The 20,187-nt window shown below is 46.8% G+C and overlaps 1 protein-coding gene across 2 annotated transcripts in view; it reads left to right on the forward strand.

The window, feature by feature from the left end:
• The window catches only part of SCTR (secretin receptor), a 54,419-nt gene that overhangs the window by 1,991 nt on the left and 32,241 nt on the right, over positions 1-20,187 (forward strand). For both annotated transcript variants that reach the window (XM_037523238.2, XM_037523237.2), the window contains exon 2: positions 159-279. In XM_037523238.2, the coding sequence (XP_037379135.1) occupies positions 159-279 (121 nt within the window). The remainder of the gene's footprint in view (positions 1-158; positions 280-20,187) is intronic.

Here is a 20,187-nt window from a genome sequence, read left to right on the forward strand (position 1 = left end):
TGCCTCTGCCTTGTTGTGGAATAGGGGCTCCCTGTGGGCTGTGACTTTGCCTTCCTTATTTTGAATCCCCATTGTTGAGCCCCATTCTTGCTCACAGAAAATCTTGATGTGATAAAATGAAGTGGCAGTGATGAACATTCTTGGCTTTGAACTTGCAGGTAGGAGCCCTCCCCCGACTGTGTGATGTGCTGCAGGTGCTGTGGGAAGAACAAGACCAGTGCCTGCAGGAACTCTCCAAGGAGAGGACAGGAGACCTGGCCACGGAGCAGCCAGCCTCAGGTACGTGGCCCACGTTAGTCTATTCTTGCCTGTGGGTTGTGTTCCCACTGGGTCAGGGAAGCTTATCCACTGAGCCAGGAAGGGCCAAACCAATAGTACTCCTACGGGTAAAAATGAGCCTGGGGAAAGAGTCCCAAATGAATGATGCTCACAAGCAGTCTAGACACTCCCAAATCCCCATCACCACCACTCCTCTTTTCTCTGGGCTTGTGGATATCGCCAGCATTTTCATACCACTGGTTTTTGCAAGATGACAACACCAAGGCTAGAGTCTGGTGAAAGTACTTGTCAAGGCTGTATGCCTCTTACCACTCTCGCTTCAATTGCCAGTTGGATAATTGAGGTATCCTTTGGGTGGTGGCGCAAATGTCTTAGAACGACATGAAGGTGGTCACTGCACAGTACTGTGAGTCTACTGCTGAATTATACATGTTGAAATGGCTAACTTTATTTTAATTTTTAGTGGACTTTATTTTTCAGAACAATTTACTGCAAAATTAAGGGGAAAGGAAATACAGAGAATTCCCACATATGTCCTGCTCCCCAACCCCCAAATACTCAGCCTGTCCCAGAAATAATACCCTGTCCCTGTATATATGATATTCCTAACTGATGCATCGTTATCCCCCAAAGACCACAGTTTACATTAGGGTTCACTCTTGGCGTTGTACATTCTGTCATTTGGGACAAATGTATTACGACATGTATCTATAATTACATTCTCATACAGGATTGAGACTCTGCCCTAAAAATCCTCTGTGCTTTGCCCTCCCTCTCCCCTATCCCTGGCAACAACTGATGCTTTTTACTGTCACCATAGTTTTCAGAACTTCAGATAATTGAAATCACACCACGTATCACTTGTCCAGATTGGTTTCTTTCACTTAGTAGTGTGCACTTAAGGTTTTCTCCCTGTCCTGGCGAGGCTTGAGAGGGCATTTCTTCTTACAGCTGAATAATACACATCGCCTGAATGCAACAGTTTATCTCTCCACATTCTGAAGGATATCTTGGTTGCTTTTAAGTTTTGGCAATTATAAATAAGTTTCTTCCATGTAAACAAAAATTTTTAACTGTTTGGATAAATACAGGTGGTTTGATACCTGGATCACTTGATAGGAGTATGGCTAGTTTTACAATAAATTGCCAAACTGTCTTTCCAAACTGTGAAGTGGAACTATTTTGCATTCCTACCAGCAGTGAATGAAAGTTCCTGTAGGTCCACATCACCAGCCTTTGGTGTTGTCAGTGTTTTATTTTGTTGTTTTAATTGTGGTGAAAGACATAAAAGATTTAGTATCTTAACCAATTTTTAATCTAAAATGTTTTGAGTGTATTAAAAAAGACACAACGTAAGATTTATCTTAACCATTCCTGAGTGTTCAGTGCAATAGTGTTAATTACTATTGTGGAGCATCCAACCTCCCAAACTCTTCATCTTGCAAAACTGGAACTTTTCTACCCATTTGATAACAATGCCTCTCCCCTACCCCCTCCCCTGGCCTCCATCATTCTACTCTCTGTTTCATTGAATTTGACCATTCTAGGTACTTCTTATAAGTGGAATTACATGGTATTTGTTTTTTGTAATTAGCTTATTTCACTTAGCATAAAGTCTTCAGAATTCATAAAAGTTGTAGTGTGTAGCACAATTTCCTCCCCTTTTGAGGCTGCATAATATTCCATATTTTGTATCCTTTCATCCATTGATAGATACCTGGGTTGCTTCTAACTCTTAACTATAGTGAATAGTGTTTCTGTGAATATGGGTTTGGAAATTACCTCCTCAAGTTCTTGTTTTCAGTTCTTTTCAGTATATGTACAGCAGTAGAATTGCTGGATCGCATGGTAATTCTATTTTAATTTTTCTGAGGAACCACCATACTGTTTTCCATAGTGGGTGCACTATTTTACATTCTCATCAACAGAGCTCAAAGGGCCAATTTCTTCATGTCTTCACCAACACTTGTTATTTTCTGTTTGTTTTATGATAACAGACATCTTAATCGGTATGAAGTGGTGTCTCTCATTGTTTTGATCTGCTTTTCCCTAATGATTAATGGTTTTGAGCATTTTTTTCAAGAGCTTGTTGGCCCAATGTATATGTTCTTTGAAAAGATATCTATTCAATTCCTTGCCCATTTTTATTTACCTAACTTATATTTTTTTCCTACTGAGGTATAGTGTACTTATAAGATTATATTAATTTCAGATATAATTCCTATTTTAAAATAGGGTTGCTTAGCTTTTTATTGTTGAGTTGTAGGAGTTCTTCACATATTCTGGATATAGCTCTTTGTCAGATACATGATTTGCAAATAATTTCTCCTTTCTGTAGATTGCCTTTGATTCTGTTGATTGTGTCTTTTGATGTGTACGGAAGTTTTTAAGTTTGATATAATCTAATGTATCTATTTTTACTTTTGTTTTCTGTACCTTTGTTGTCATAGTCAGGAAATTATTGCCAACCTCAATCTCATGAAACTTTCACCTGTGATTTTTTTTTAGGAATTTTCTAGTTTCAGCTCTTACATTTAGATCCTGTGTTAATTTTTGTGTATGCTATAAGCTAAGGATCCAAGTTCATTCTTTTGCATGTGCATATCCAGTTTTCTCTGCATCATCTATGGAACGACTATCCTTTTCCCACTGAATTATCTTGGCACCCTTGTCCTTTAACATATATGTGAGAATTTATTTCTGGTCCCACATATCTGTCTTTTTTTTTTAAGATTTATTTATTTATTTATACAAGCACTGGGTACAGTCAGAAGTGCGGGAGGGTGAGAGAATTCACCAGAGCCAGAGTGGGGAACAGAACAGACAGGCCGATGAAATACACTGCTGAGGGGAGCAGCGGGCGGCAGGAGAGGTCTGCGCGCCATGTGGGAGTCTCAACCGCTGCACCACCGGGGAGGCCCCCGCATATCTGTCTTTAGACCAGTCCCTCATTGCTCTGTTTATTGTAGCTTTGTAGTAAATTTCGAAATCAAGAATTATGGCATGCGCCAACTTTGTTTTTCAAGATAATTTTGGCTATTTCCAGATCTCTTGAAATTCCATATGAATTTTAGGATTTTTTAATTTATGCATGTAATATTAAATAAACATTTAAAAATAAATATTAAATAAAATATTTCTGACATTGGGATTTTGGGAGAGTGCATTAAATCTGCAGGCGTTTACACATTAGCAACATTGTCAGCCAATTCATGAACAAAGGCTATCTTTCCGTTTATTTGTGTTTTCTTTAAATTCTTTCAGAAAAATATTGTATTTTTCAGCATGTAACTCACCCCATTGGTTAAGTTTATCCCTAAGTGTTTCATTCTTTTTGATGCTATTGTGAATGAATTTGTTTCTTAATTTCCCTTTCAGAATACTCCTTCTCAGTGCATAGAATGCAACTGATTTTTTGTGTGTGTTGATAGTTTATGTATCTTTTTTCATGTAAATTGTCTTATTTATTATTTTTTATATATTTCTTACATCATTTTTCATTTTTGTACAATGTATGCATTTTCATCTTGGTTATAGTCCCCATACAATTGCATCCCCCTTATTTTGACCCAATCCCTCCTCTTCGCTCCCCCACCCCCCCGCCCTACCCTGCCCTGTAGTGTGTCCCTGGTTTATAGTTGCTTGTTGATTTTGATTTTTACTTTATAATAATTAGTCTTTTTCCTGGTCCCTTATTTAGGTTTTCTAAATTCCTGCTATGAGTGAGACCATCCGGTATTTTTCTTTTTCTTTCTGGCTTATTTCACTGAGCATGATCCCTTCCAGCTCCATCCATAATATTCTATGTATCTTGCAGCTTTGCTAATTCATTTATTAATTCTAACTATTTTGTAGAAGCTTAGGTTTTTTTTTTTAAATATTAGATCATGTATCTGCAAATAGAAATAGAATTATTTTTTTTTCTTTTTAATGTTGACTGATTTTATTTCTTTTTCTTGCCTATTTGCTATAGCTAGGACATTTAGTACTATGCTGAAATCAGTTGGCGAAAATGGGCATCCTTGTCTTTTTTTTTAAGATTTATTTTTATTTATGCATACAAGAACTGGGGTATAGGCAAGGGGTGTGGAGGGTGAGAGACTTAACCAGAGACAGGGTAGGGAGCAGAACAGGCAGATCTACTGAAATACACTGCTGAGGGGAGCAGTGGGCGAGATAGGAGAGGTTTGCTGTGCCATGTGGGTTGCTCCCTGGACGGGGAGTGAACACAAGCCATAGTGACTGGTGATTGATAGTGCTGAGACTTAACCCCTGCGCCACCAGGAAGGCCTGGGTACCCTTGTCTTGTTCCTGATTTTATAGGAAAAACTACCAGTGTCTTAGTATTGAGTATGGTGTTCACTGTAGTTTTTTCACATACAGACTTTTTTATGTTGACATAATGTCCTTCTATTCCTGTGTTGTGTTTTTATCATGCAGTCTTGTCAAACGCTTTTTCTGTATCAATTAAGATGATCGTGTGATTCTTGTCCTTTATTTTGTTAATACGGTATATCACATTGATCAATTATTTTGTGTTGACCTGTTCTTTTTTTTTTTTTTTAATAGAGGCATGTTATATTTATTTGTTTGTTTGTTTGTTTGTTTTGTTTATACATGCACTGGGTACAGTCAGAAGCGTGGGAGGGTGAGAGAATTCACCAGAGCCAGAGCAGGGTACACTGCTGAGGGGAGCAGCGGGCGCAGGAGAGGTCTGCGCGCCATGCGGGACCCTCCTCCGGTGGCCGGGGAGCAGCTGGGGATCGGCCTGGCGCTGCAGAGGCCGTGGGCAGCTTCCGCAACCCAGCGCTCAACCCCTGCGCCACCGGGGAGGCCCTGTGTTGACCTGTTCTTAATGTGCTTTTACGTTCAGTTTGCTAATATTTTGTTGAGGATTTTTTGCATCAATGTTGATCAGGGATATTGGTCTGTAGTTTTTTTCTTTTGTAGTATTTTTATTTGACTTTGGTATCAAGATAATGTTGGCCTCACATAATGATTTTGGAAGTGTCTCTTCTTTTTCAATTTTTGGAAGCATTTAAGGAGCATTGATGTTAATTTTTCAAATGTTTGGTAGAATTTATCAATGAAGCCATCTGGGCTTTCTTTGTTGGGAGATTTTTATTGCTAATTCAATTTCCTTACTAATTAGAGATCTGCTGAAATTTTTCTATTTGTTCATGCTTTCATTTTGATAAGTTGTGTGTGTCCAGGATTTTATCCATGTCACCTAGGTCATCCAACTTGTTGCTATACAGGCCATACATATCCTTTTGCAATACTTCTCTCTCCAAGTCACAGCCTTTGTTCCTGAGTGATTGGTGTCCAGTTTCTTGCCGTCCACCATGGTTAGGCTGATGAATCCTTCCCCTGCACCATCCACCCTACTACCAGCCCCTCCTAGGAGCTCAGCGCCAGCCTGAGACACTATGCCCGCTGCACTGCTGCTTCCTTCCTCCTCTTTAGCCTCCACCGAGACCTTCATCTCTTCCCCTTCTTCTCCCTGCCTCTCCTGCTTCAGTAGTTCTGGTGAAGACAACTGCCTGATCAGCATGGACAGTGGCATTGGAATTTGTTGTCGCCTGATTGGGGAGGCAGCCTGTATCTCTGTTGTGTGAATTTTATTTCAATTTTTTAAAGAAAGAAAGAGGAAGAGGAGGAGAGGTTAAAGGAGGGGGAGAGATAAGGCTTTACATTAGACAGACTGTGTGGCCGTGAACAAGTTATTTAATATTGCTGGCCATTGGTTTCCACATCTATTTTAAAGGGTAGGTATGAAATTAACAGGATTCATTCAAAAAATATCCAGCACTTACTTTTATGAGCTAAGTAAGAATAAAGGATACAATGGTGAGAAAAAAGGAACATTGGCTTCTTTCTTATCACTTAATAATGTATTTTGCAACATACAGCCCATGGTGGAAGCTTGGTGGGCCAGCTTGTCCAATGGGAATTGTTTCTCCCATTACATAAAGCACAGAACTGGTGCAAGGTTTCAGATGTCATCAGAATCCAGAGTCCTTCTGGCCTCCTGCTTAGTGTGGGGGTGTTGTCTCATGGCCATACATGGCTGCTGCAGCTCTAGGGAAGGAAGGTGAGCACCTGTGGCACAAGAGGGAGGTGAGACATAGCAGGAAGCCAGGTTTTCCTAAAAGTCTCCAGGTGACCTTGCTTGCACTATGTTGGTCAGAACGAGGCTGCATGGCCATCCCTAGTGGCACCTGAGGCTAGAGATTGAGATTTTTTTGCGTGCATTGGGTTGCCTTGGACAAAATCACATTCTGTTAGTGAGAAAGATGAGGAAAGTGGGCGGTAGAGACCATCTCTTCCACAGTCATTATGACTCTGGTGAGGGAGATAGACAGAAATCACATATTATTGAGATAAGTCAAGTGCAGTGTGCGGCTCTGTGTACTTGTGTAAGGAGAGATCATGACCTGGTGCGTGGGTCCGGGGAGGCGATGCAGAGGAAGTGATATTTGAGCGGGGAGCTAAGGATGTGTAACTTTCATAAGGCAAAGATAAGGGAAGGAGGTTTCAGACAGAGATAACAGTGAAGCACAACTTTGATGGGAGGGAGCACGGTGCAGCTGAGGACGGCTGCTGTGGCTGGAGCCAAGAGATGTGTGGGAAGCTGGTGCAAGATGAGCTGCAGGGCCACCACACGTGGGACCTCAGTGGCCATGTGGGGCGTTTTCAGCCTGATCTTAAGAGTGATGGGAAGGACCTCCCTGGTGGCACAAAGGTTAAGGTCTTAGCACTATCAAGCTATCACCAACCACTGCAACATGAGTTCCATCCCGGCCATGGAGCTAACCCACATGGTGCAGCAGACCTCTCCTGTCTAGCCCGCTGCTCCCCTCAGCAATGTATTTCAGTAGATCTGCCTGTTCTGCTCCCTACTCTGTTGCTGGTGAATCCTCTCACCCTAGACCTCTGACCTGGACCCCAGTTCTTGTATACATATAAAAATAAAATAAATCTGGGCCTCCCCGGTGGCGCAGTGGTTGAGCGCTGGGTTGCGAAGCTGCCCGCAGCCTTTGCAGAGCCGGTTCGATCCCCGGCTGCTTCCCGGCCACCGGAGGAGGGTCCCACATGGCGCGCAGACCTTTCCTGCCGCCCGCTGCTCCCCTCAGCTCCCCTCAGCAGTGTACTTTGGTCCTTCTGCCTGCTCTGCTCCCCGCTCTGGCTCTGGTGAATTCTCTCACCCTCCCGCGCTTCTGACTGTACCCAGTGCTTGTATAAATAACTAAATAAATCTTTAAAAAAATGAAATAAAATAAAATAGTTAACTTTCTCCAAAGCACAACGAGATAAAATGATTTGTTTAAAAATAAAATAAAATAAAATAAATCTTTTTTTGAAAAAGTGATGGGAAGCCCTGGAGAGTCTTAAGATGCAATGCTGTGATTTCTGCATTATTAGAAGATTATCTCTGCCACAGTGTGAAAGGTGGTTTGGAAAGGACAGTAGTACTGTTACGGAGCAACCCCGATATAAAACGGGTTGCCTGGCTGTGGGTCCTCACCCGTGCGCTTAAAAGGGACGTATTAATACTCCATTACAGGCACACACAAAAGGTTAATAAAAGGTTTATTTACAAGGGAAAGGGAATTGAGGAAATCTACAACTCAGGGAGAAAATAGGGAAATAAAGTCTTTAATGCGTCCTACCCGATTCGCCGACCTGGAAACCCAAAGGCACTCTCAGAGCTGGCCAAGCTGCGAGCTGGCGGGGAGCCAAAATGGGGGACCCCCCCCCCCAAAGCCCACATGTCTGGCTTTATACCAACCTGGCTGCTTAACCCCACCCTCAGGTCCCAGCCACCTTCCCTTTGGTGGTGGTGGGATTTGGAGTTCCCAGTGTCTTTGGCTTTGGCCTGGGGTGGGGGTGGAGTCCTCAAAGCCTGTATGGAATCAGCTTTAGGACATCCTTTCCCCCTAACAGTACCTTCAGGGCCACCCAGTGGGAGGATAGCTTTCTGGGCAAGAGATAATGGTCATTGGGACTAGACAGGATTTCTTCATTTGGTTCCCAAGAAGCAGGCCCTGGGACAGGGATTCCAGTGCAAGTGACTTATTTGGCAGGTGATTCTAGCAAAGAATAGGAGCACGGGGAACTGAGGCAGAGATAGAAGAGGGTAAGAAGCCAGGAAATATTATCAACTGCAAGGGGAGCTTAATCCCCCTGGAGCACTTCGAAAACCTAGACAGAGGAGCTGGAGCTTTTGTCACCAGATCCCCATCTGTCAGAGCCTGGACTGCTTCTGGGGAGGGAGCATTGATTCCCTTACATTTCCAGGCTTTTGTGCTGGGGGAGGGGAGGTAGTAGCCCCCAAAGACTAGAGAAAGCCCCCAGACAAAGAGATGCAGGGGGCAGCATTTGAAAGTGAGGCTGACATGGGCAGAAAAGGTAAAGACCAGGAGTTACAGGCAGGGTCTGCTGTGTTGGCTGGTCGGGGTGGAGAGAAGTGCACATGGGGAAGAACTATTCAGGGTAACGCTGACAGGACTGAGGGAGGGATTGTTTCAGGAGAGGATGTGTCCAGGCTGAACCCCAAGTGGGGAGAAGAGATGACAGTCATGAGTTTCTTTTTTGACATGTGGTGTTGAGACTTCAGAAGAGGGGTCAGGGCTGGGGATGAACTGCACAGGAGAGGGTGTGGGAGGGGCAGCAGATGTGCCCAGGAGGAGCCACCAACACCCTAGCAGAGGCCACCTTGTCTGAATGTTGCTGTGTGCTACTGCCAATTCACTCACCCTCTGCCTGAGGGACAGGAACAGGATGACTTTCCCCCACAGTTTGAGCCTTTCTTTCCCCTCTACTGGTTGTGAGGAACCAGGCAGTGGTTTTATTGTGCTCACCAGGGGCACCATTGAGCCAGATTCCTGATTTCCTGCGCTTTCCTGCTATCCTAGAAACTGGAATAGCAAAAAGCAAAGCACAGAGGCCAGGCTTGGTTGCAGTAGAGCTGGCAGCTGCCTTCTGCATGCAAGTCCCTGAGATGAATGCCTACAATTCCAGTGGCAGGATACCAGGTCTTCAGCCCGAAGAGATGAGGCCCAGAATACTAAGCCTCTGGGAGAGGTGTTGGTGAACTTCAGAAGGGAATTATTTAAAAAATTAGCATCCAATGTATTTGAAGCATCCTCTTGCTTCCAGGGTGAGGTCCAATTCCTTACTTGACCCTTGTCCATGCCTCTACCCCAAAGGTTTCTACTTGACTCAGTCAAGTTGCTTAACAATTTCCTGTCAGTTCCTCTCATGCTTCTGGGCCATGGTACATGCTGATCCCTCTGCTATAATACCATTCCCTCTTCTTCACACTGCCAACCTCTTGCCTTTTTAGATTCCTCCAGGAATGATTTTCTGAATACTGATTCCACAGCTGGTTTGGCTGGCCACCCATACTCCTGTACTACCCCCTGTTTCCCTCTCCTGGCTCTGCTGCATGGCATTGTGGAATGTCTGGGTGCCCTGACTCTCCTGGTGAGCTCCCCCAGTGCAAGAGTAGTCTGCTCATAAAACAGAAGAAAGTATACTGTGAGGCTATTCACAGGCTGGATCTGGTGAGCTTAGTGCAGAGGCCATGTGCCAGGCTGACAAGTAGAGGCATCTCGGCGCTGCTACTTTCTCTGCCATCTTGGACAAGAGACTTCACTCTCTGCTTCTCAACTTGCCCATTTTAAAATGGGGATAATCCTCTCACAGCCTCTTAATGCTGTTGTGAAGAAGATGTGAATCTGTGAGCGCCTCTCCTGGCCTCTCTACCCCAGCTTTTTGGCGTAGACAGGACCCCTCTGCACACTCTGCCCTGCCCAGTCACCCTGTTGATGCCCACCTCAAGTTCATAGTGCTTGGGGAGTCGTGCATGTGCCCTGGCCTGGCTCTGGGTTGCCTGGGCTCGGGCTGGTTGGCCATCTTTTCCCTTAAGGCCCTGCGTGTGTCCTCACTCCGAGCGCTGAGAAAGCTCCTCAGAGACTCCTGCTCTGGTTCTGCCTCTGACTCCCTAAGGAGACAGAGCCAGACCTTGACCACTCCCCTCACTGGATTTTTAATATTTGAGAAGTGTGTTTGGCAAGGGGCGAGGAAAGACTGGCAGGTGGGTGAAAGGGTGGCCAGGTCGCCCCACCGCTGCAACAGGCACGTAGCATCTTGGCCTTCTGCAACTTTCATAGGAAAGGTTTCTGTGGCTCTGAAAACCTGGTTTAAAAGCCCATGAGGTAGAGGGTGTCTGAGGATTGGCCCATTTTGCTGAGAAAGCAGAGCCCTATGACCCATTGCAGTTTGGCCAAGAGAAAAACTCCCTGCAAGGACTAAAAAGTGGCGAAACACCCACAGGGTCCAGCTTTTGGGAGTGGGCGCCACATCAGAACAGGTCAGTGTGCCAGCAGTCTTGGAGTCTTGGGCACGACCTTTGAAGGGCTGAGTCTGAGATCACCTGGATGGGGCCCAGCCCTGCATCCCATGTGCCCCACGCTCAGGCCCTGCTCCCCACAGCAACTCCCCAAGGAGAATGACTACTGCAGCCCCCAGACCACCAAGGCCCACAACCCACAGAACCTCCTCCACTCCAATGACATCTGTCTTGTTCCTGTCCTGGAGGGGCTAGCAGTTGCTCCTTTAGGGGCGCAGGGTTAATGGTTAAGTGGCCTGGTCTCCCTGGGAGGAGGTTAATGTTTGATCGCCAGACAAGTCACAGGAAATGCCACTCACAGAGCTGTCACCAGCCCAGCACACTTATCACAAAGAAAAAATTAACTCTTCAACTATTCCGGGTTAGGTGGCCAAGGCCTTCCCAGTATTTTGTGAGACGTTTCAGGGTCACCCTAGTAGCTGCCTGGCCTGCTCTGCCAAGCTATTTATTGCTCTGTTTACAGAAGCCGATACCCCCTCAGAACTGGGGGGTGGAAGAGCTTTGGCTCTCGCCAGGGGAGAATGTTCCAGAGAGGTGGCAGCAAAGGTGTGGGCTTGGCAGCCAGACAGACCTAGGCATGTGTGCTGCTCTGTCACCAGGGGCTGTGTGACCTTGAGTGAGACATTGATCCTCTCTGGGCCTTCATGTCCTTGCCTTCAGGAGGTATATTCCATCCCCCTTGTTCTCTGCCAGCTGGCTGCCCACTTCCAAAGAACATGGACAGAAGGATGCAGGCTGGCTGCTTCTTCTTCTTTTTTTTTTTGGTGGGGAGGGTAGGACTTTTTTAATTGAGGTGAAACTCACGTAACACGAACTTAACCATTTTATTTTATTTTTTTTAAGATTTTTTATTTATTTATGCATACAAGAACTGGGGTACAGGCCAAAGGAGTGGGTGGTGAGAGGACTCACCAGAGATAAAGTGGGGAGCAGAACAGGCAGACTGACTGAAATACACTGCTGAGGGGAGCAGCGGGCGAGTCAGGAGAGGTCTGCTGCGCCATGTGGGTAGCTCCCTGGCGGGCCAGGGATCAAACTCGTGCTGCCGTGGCTATGGACAGCTTCATAGGTTGTATCTTAACCCCTTGTGCCACCAGGGAGGCCCGAACTTAACCATTGTAGAGTGAACAATTCAATGGTATTTAGTACATTCATGATACTATGCAACCACCACCTCTATCCAATTACAAAATATTTTCACACCCCAAATAAAACCCCAAACACATTAAATAGTTATTTCTTACCCTCCCCTCCCACCACACTCCCAGCCCCTGGCAAGCACTAATCTACTTGCTGTCTCTGTGGATTTGCATGTTCTGGATGTTTCCTATACATGCAATCATACAATATGTGTGGAATTTGTGTCTGCTTCTTCCACTGTGCATAATGCTGTCAAGGTTCATCCATGCATTTATCTCTAACAATTATTGTCATTTCATTTTTGGGATTCTGCTCTGACTCCAAATGGCCTTTGGCAACTAAGTATTCTCCCCTGCCTTGGGCCGAGCCCCCCCACCTGCCCACAGCTCACCTCTCCCCATCTTTTCCTCAGTGCAATTCACTTTATTTTGTATAACACTGTAGACATTTTTTATGTTCTTAAAAGTATGCAGCAAGTGCCATTATTGACATTGCACAGATGAGGACACCGAGGCCCCACGAGGCCCAGGATCACATATTTTCTGTTCAGCATCAGAAGCATTGCCTGGCCTCCTAAGTGTCTGAGCCTCTCTGCTTGAATGTTTTCAGGGGTGGGCCTCACTCCTTCCCAGACAGTTCAGCTCATGGAACAGCATGTGCTTCCTGGTTTGAAGAGAAACACCCCCAGCCTCCAGCTGCTCTGCCTGTGCTGTGCTGTTAAAGTCCCTCTAATCCCATCCTTACTACTTCTGTGTGTGGTCCAGCGCCACACCGTGGGCAGCTCTTTTCTTGGCCTAAATAAGACAGATCATGTCCCGAGGAAAGGAAAGGAAACTCAGAGCCTTCGCCCCTTGGATGGCCTGGGGTGGGACGGGGTGGCTGGGGCTGGGGGAGAAGGAAAGAGTTAATCTGATGAAAGCAGAGGCTAGAAGATATGTGGGGGCAAGCAAGGATTTCCTGATGATCACCAGTAGCAGACACAGTGAGCATCTGGGGGCATGGAGGGTCGTGGAGGTGGCGTAAAGGGACGGAACACCCGCCTCCTGGTGACTCAAGTCAGCATGACTCTGGGGGGCCTGACTTAATCCTGACCCCATGTCACTGCAATCTGACAAATTGTTCCCTAAATAGTCCCAGGTTATCATCAAGCCATCTGAGCTCATTTATAAATAAATCAAGGACTGGAGGATGGATGCTCCCCTCTGGGTGAAGGCAGGGCAGCTTGCAGCAAGCAGAGGACTGGCTGGATGCCAGGCACCAGGCAGGGCCGGGAGATCTAGAGATCCCCAAGGCACTGGCTTGCTCTCTCAGATCCCCGGGCCCCTGTTCTAGCCATCTCCCCACTACGAGACCTGCCTCTGGGGCCTCTTGTCTATCTGTGACCAGGACAGCGGGAGTAGACATTACTGAGTGTCTGCTTTGGGCCAAGGCCAGTGCCAAAGGCTTCACAAGTATAAAGGAGACTAACCTCTGTTCATCAATCCCAGGCGACAAAAATAGAAAGAACTTCTTCCATTTTCTATAACTTTGTTGTTCCCATTCTTCTAGGAGGCAGAAACCTGTCATAGTATTTTCTGGATCTTCCCCACAACTTGCCTAGTGTTTCAGAGATGTGGGTGGCACCACAGTGATCCAGGGATGCCCATCTGGTCTTGAGCCTGGCTCCACAGAGTGGTGATTGATTGGCTTCATTCTCTTCTGTGCTTCTCTGGGGACCTGGGCTACAGTGTTTGGTCCTACCCCACTAGAGATGTTTCCACAGCCATTTCTGGGTGGCAGGAGTGTCCCATCAGGGAATGGCTGGGTAGCAGACATATGTGCCTGTTTCTGGAATCTTACATGCCCTGCTTATCACTTTCTTTCTCTGTCTCCCCAGTCTGAAGGAAGTCCGGCTTATCATCTGTTTTCTCCCAAATATTGTGATTACCCCAGAATTCTTATGCTGGTGGAGCAGAATTCTTATCCTCCAGCAGCCACTGGAACCCCAGCCGGGAAGATTATAAATTTTCCTGCCCTGTTTCTGAGCTGTTGAGCCAGTAATCTGAAGAGGAAGGACAGAGAAAAGGCAAAAAAAAAAAAAACCAAAACAAAACAAAACCAGGAGAAAAAGAGGAAAATAGAAAATAGATTTAAAAAAAATTCTACTAGACCACAGATCATTTAATTGTCACAAAAATCCTGTGAGATCTTACTACACCCATTTGTTAGTGGAGGAAAACTGCGGGTCATGGGCCTAAATGACATGGCCAAGGTAGATTTGGGTCCAAAGCTCACTCCACGGCACCACTTACTTCAAATAATGTCCTCTCGGGTCACCCTCCCCCAGAGGGTGGTTGTGGTCCCATGTTGTCTTTTCTTGTTTTCCTCCTTAAATTTCCACAGCCCTCCATCCCCTCCCCTCCACCAGGCAGTCAGTGGCAGTAGGTGACCATCAGAGATGGTGGAGGGGTCAAAGGCTACACAGCCCCTAAATTATGACCATTTCAGAATGCCCTCCTGGTAACTCAGTAACAATAGCCCTGTTTACAAAGCGCCCCCATCCCTTCCCTTATCTCATTGAATCCCCCAGCCCCCAACTCAGGCTATAAGCTTTGCAGCCCTGGATCTAAAACTGTCAGATCCCAAAGTGACCTGAAACCTGTGCTTTGTCCCTTTCCTGTCAGAGCTCCCCGAGGAAGGCCAGGCTAGGCGGGGTTGTCTGCAGATGAGCCTTGTGTTGTCTGCACAATGCCTTGTTCTAGCTACAAGTGTAGCCCTCCCGACATGGGCCTTATGTGCTGGGACCCCAGAGACTGTTCCAGTGCCTTCCATGCTCAGACAGTGAAGCCGAGGCTGGAGCATGTGGCTCAGCCTCAGGACACAAGCAGTGCCATGTGGAGTTGGCATCCACGTCTGTAGCTAGCAAGGGCCAGCCTGGCAGGACCTCCTCAAGCTGGGGTAACAGGAAGCCTGGGTGGGTTCCCAGCATCCCGGTACCACCCTTCACAACACTTGCCTCTTGGAGCCTGGCTCCCCCATCTCTGCTGTGGGTCAGTGACCCAACCCAAACTGTGAGTTTCACAATGTTTGATGTGTATCCAATACAGGCCTGAATGATCGCTTCCCCCACCTTTTCTCTCTGCACGGTTGATATGAAGGATGTAGCAGTGAACCAGAGACAGGGGGACCCCACTCACCATGAAGTCTGTCACCCTCCCTAGCACTCCGCCCTGCTTTCTGCCAGCACCAGGCCAGTGTCCCTGGAGGCCCGGCCAGACATGACCCAGGTTGGGAAGTCGGCCAGCGGCCCTGGCATCCTCCTCCATCTGTCTGGCCAGCCAGACATGGGTCATCTAGCCTCACGGACTAGAGACATCAGCCAGTGCCCAGGCTGTCCCAGGCAGTTGCAGCCCTGAGTTTATTTCTCTCAAGGTGAGGCAAGAGGTTGGCAAGTGCCTCCATTGCTTCCAACACAAGAGACTCTGGGCAAACTGGCAGGGAGGCTGTGCTATAAAGGAGGTTTCCTGTACTGCACTGAGGCCCCTGGGGAGGAGTCTCACTGCCCCACAGACAACAGGTGCCAATGGAGAGACCTGGTGGGTCATTTGTAAAGGGCCCTCCCTGGACCATGTCACTGTGCCAGGGCATGTGGGGGGACTGGAGTCATCCGGGGCTGTGAGCTCCCAGAGACCCTGCACATGCCTGGTGAGCTGCATCCATGGCTGGAATCTGGAGGACTAGCTGGGGGGCAGGGTGGAGGCCTGCTGGTGCTCTGGGGAAAGTCAAGATAGAGAAGCTCTCACACCTTCTCTCTCAGGACTCCCCTTGAGAGCTGGGTGAAGTTTCAGGAATACCCATGTGGTTTCTTATCTCCTACATTCCTCTAAGGACCCAGATACCTGGTCCCTGGTCCCATAGATGCTTTCACTGTCCTTGTGGGATCCACATCCAAACTCTGCCTTCTGTGACCCCACATCTCTCTCCTCCAATCCCCACCACCTTTGCCCCGTCTCTTCTGGGCTCCTCCACCTCTAGAGCCCCCAGTCAGGCATTGGGATCTCTGGCCTGCCTTCTGCAGGGCCCCCCATCTCCTTGCTCCCCCTGCTCTCTCAGGGAGCTGCTCCTGCTGCCAGGGTAGAGCAGGCCACACCTGCCTTCAGCCCCCATCTCTCCTGTCTGCTCCTTCCATGGCCTCCTGGCCCAGCCCCTCCTCCTCTGGCCTCCCTCCAGCTCCCCTAGCCTTGTTCCAGGTAGGAGGGCGGGAGAAAGGGCAGGTGGGCAGAGCCTGTGAGGGGGCACCACACCATGTGGCATGGCTGTCCATCACCTCCCAGCCCCTGTTCTCCCTGGCTGTGTGCCTCCAAGAGCCCAGTGCTCACTGCACTATCACTTTGTTTGTAAAATGAAGACAGACCCACACACCTTGGCACTCTGCTGTGATTAAGTGAGCTCATGTGTAAAGTACAAGGTGACTCCCACTGGCACCCAGTTAGACCTGGCAGATAGAGGCCTAGGCGGCAGGTCAGTAATCTGGAATTTAGAAGTCCAGGGGTCAGAGGGCCCATCATGCAACTGTTCATTTGTTCATTTGACACATTTGCCGAGTGCCCATGCTGTACCCCGCCCATTGAAAGCACAGGTCCCCAAAGGTGGGGAGTCAGACAGGTTCCTGCTCTAAGGGCTCTGCCCAGTGGGAGCTGGGTAGGGGGTAGGGTGTACCCACACATAGGTGCTATGTTAGAGCCACCAAGCTGCAGTGAATGTCCCCAGCTGTCTGTGTCACTATCTCAGATTTGCTCCTGAGAGCCAAGGGTGGATCTGAGTCCAGAAATAAGGGTCTCACTGTGGAGAGGAGGGAAGTACAGCAGGGAGAGTCCCAAAGCAATGCCTAAGGAGCACATACAGCAGCATCTCTTGGGAGTTCTTGAAATGCAGATTCCCAGGTACCAAAAGGCCTGAATTAGAATGCCTTGGGGTATAGCTCAAATGTCTGCCTGCTGACATTCTCCCAGGCTGCTCTGACATACGTGAGGTCATCAGGTGAGTTGGGACAGGCCTCCGGAGGACTTCATTTAGTGGGGACACAGGTGACAAGGAGGACAGTGATGCTTTGGCCTGATTGTATCCATATCTGAAAATGTAGTTCTTTGCAAAAACTGAGATTTTGCCCTCTGGCTAATCCAACCACCCTTCAGACCACACCCATCTCCCAGTAATAAATAAATAACCCGGTAAATCAGAGGTAGGCTCAGACCTGGGTGACCAGCAGGGGACAGCAGTGGGCTATAGAGCTGGTGGGGGGCAGGCATTCACCTACTCACGCCCAGTGCCAGACTTGCATGTGTGTTTTGGGTTCTTTCTCTTGCCAACCTCAGCTGGAAGGCATCCCAGAGGAGATGAGGAAATAGACTAGAGCAGCTAGTGTGGGTTGAGGCAGGACTGGAACCCAGGTCTGTCTGGCTCCAGAGTTCCAGCTCTTTTTGAAGGTTGTGAGTGTTGGGGTGGTGTGGGCTGCTCTGTGTTCCCCAAAGTGAATGGGTGGGGGCGGGGTGTTTTGCTGCTCACCTCCCCACACCTTAGCTCTACTTCTGGTTCCTTCCAAATCTGTCCCTGATAATGTCCTCCCAGATGGTGTGTGTGATACTGTGATTTATAGTAAAATGATAGGCTCTGGAGGTTGAATCTATTGCCAATGGTGAAGGATTGAATCAATCATGCCTGTGTAATGAAGCCTCCATGCAATACCAAAAAAAAGACAGGGTTTGGAGAGCTTCCAGGTGGCCAAACACAGCTACACCAGGAGGGTGATGAACCCCAACTCCATGGCAACAGAGCTCCTGTACTCGGGACCCTCCCAAGCCTCGCCCTGTGTGTCTGTTCAGCTGGCTGGTCGTTTGTATCTTTTATCATGTCCTTGAATAAGCTTGCAGACAGAAGTTAGTATTTTCCTGAGTTCTGTGAGCTGCTCTAGCAAATGAACTGAACCTAAGGAGGGGGTTTGAGTACTCCAATTTGCAGCCAGATTAGGTAAAAGTTATGGGTAATCTGGGGGCCTACTTGTGATCGGCACTTGTGGTTGGGGGGAAGGAAGAACAGTTTTATGGGACTGAGCCCTTAGCCTGTGGGATCTGACATTCTGGACAGGTGGTGTCAGCATTGACATAAATTGTAGGCCGCCCACCTGGTATTCTAGAGTCATGTCCTTAATATGCTTATAAACATAAGTTAGTACTTTCTGAGTTTGTGAGCTGCTCTAGCAAATGAACTGAACCCAAGGTAGGGGTCATTTTTATGGGGGAAATCCTCTACATGTTTGGTGATCACAAGCCCAGAAGTGAAGGGTTCTGTGTAAAAGTAGAGGAGACTCACCTAGGGGAGGAACACACAGCAGAGAAGGACTGAACTGGTCTCTATTTTCCATAAGAAAGAAAAAAATTCAGGTGTTTCCTTTATAACATGAATCCCCAGAAGCCTGTCACAGGAGCCAGTTTCCTTGCATTTCTTTCCTTGAGATAAATTTCAGGAGAATTGGTGGGTGGTTATTTTAAACAATTATTTTAAAGAGAGAATGCAGGGGCCTCCCTGGTGGCGCAAGGGGTTAGGACACAGCACTACCAAGCAATCCACAGCCACTGCAGCACGAGTTCAATCCCTGGTCAGGGAGGTGACCCACATGGCGCAGCAGACCTCTCCTGCCTTTCCCACTGCTCCCCTTAGCAGTGTATTTCAGTCAGTCTGCCTGTTCTGTTCCCCACTCTGTCTCTGGTGACTCCTCTCACCCCCTGTACCTCTGGCCTGTACCCTGGCTCTTGTATGCATAAATAAATAAATCTTTAAAAAAAGAGAATGCAATAGAGGAAACAAACTAATGGATGAACTATATAAAATGAACATAAACTTTTAGACTCTACAATCAATAAGTGGTTACTAGAAGAAAAGGGGAAAGGAGTTAGATAAATCAGGTAAAAGGTGTCAATTGTGTAGCCAAGGATGGAATTAGACTTTTAGTGGTGAACTTAATGTAGTATATACATATGTTGATTTTAATCAACATGAAGCTTATATGATGTCATAAAGCAATATTACTTCAATAAAAATAAAAAAGTAAAAGAATATAATCATAACTTTCGTACAAATATGAATTGAATACCTGGCAAACATTTTATATAATTAATGAGAGAACAAAGAAGGTATATCAGTGGTTTGTTAGGAAGTCCCAGGTACTATACTTATAGGGCAGAATGGTAAAGTTAATTTATAGATAGATACAAAGCTGGTCTAATACGATTTTGTCCAGTTAAAATACAATTATTCAATTGTACAAGTGCTAACACAGTAAAACAATAAAGTAGGATCCGTGGCTGTACAATTAGCTGTATTTCAATTTGACAAAATTCATTTGCTAGCCTTTGGGGAGAGTACTCTACACTCTTGTCACTGAGCTGAAAAATAAAAGGCCTGAGAGACCCATAGAACCAGACAAGCCAAAAGGATATGCTATAAAAAGGCCTCATTTTACACTGAAGACAGACAATAATCTTTTCGATTCATTTCCAAATCTTTTAGTTACCTGAAGTGGGTCAAAAATCTGACTCTGAGCTTCCTAGCAGCCAAATCAAAGAGGAACCAGCTTCAAGATTCACTGTCATGACACACATGTAGTTGTTGTCCACCACGCATTCAGGCAGGGACCTCAGAAATCCTTTATAAACATCAGAACATCAAGTTGGAAGCAACATCCTCGACCAAAATCCTACTACAAATGCAGTAGAGACACTGATTAGTTACTTCTGTGGCCAGGGCGGCGGTTTTTGAAAGTGTGGTCCCAGACCAATGGCATCAGCCTCACCTGGGAACTTATTAGAAATGCAAGTTCTGGGGTTCCACCAGACTCCAGGGATGGGGCAGGGAAATCTATTTCAACAAACCTGGCTGGTACTGAAGCAAGCTGAAGTTGAGAATCGTGCCGTAAGAGTTCTCCAGGCTGCCAATTACACTAGGCGTAACTGGAAAGTTTTTTTTTTTTTTTAAAGCTTTATTTATTTATGCATATAAGAGCTGGGGCACAAGCCAGAGATGCGGAGGGTGAGAGGATCCACCAGAGACAGAATGGGGAGCAGAACAGGCAGATTGACTGAAATACACTGCTGAGGGGAGCAGCAGGCAAGACAGGAGAGGTCTGCCTCGCCATGTGGGTTTCTCCCTGGCCGGCCAGGGATCGAACTCATGCTGCAGAGACTGTGGATTGCTTCACAGTGAAGTGCGAGGCCCTTAACTAGAAAGTTTTAACACAGTATCATGCCTGGGCCCCACCCATGACTAGTCAAATCAGGATCCCCTGGTGTAGGGCCTGTTATGCATGTTTTCAAAGC

This window comes from Talpa occidentalis, unplaced genomic scaffold (assembly GCF_014898055.3).
Source record: "Talpa occidentalis isolate TD23 unplaced genomic scaffold, MPIMG_talOcc4v2.1 talOcc4.3, whole genome shotgun sequence".
In the NCBI taxonomy this organism is placed as follows: domain Eukaryota; kingdom Metazoa; phylum Chordata; class Mammalia; order Eulipotyphla; family Talpidae; genus Talpa; species Talpa occidentalis.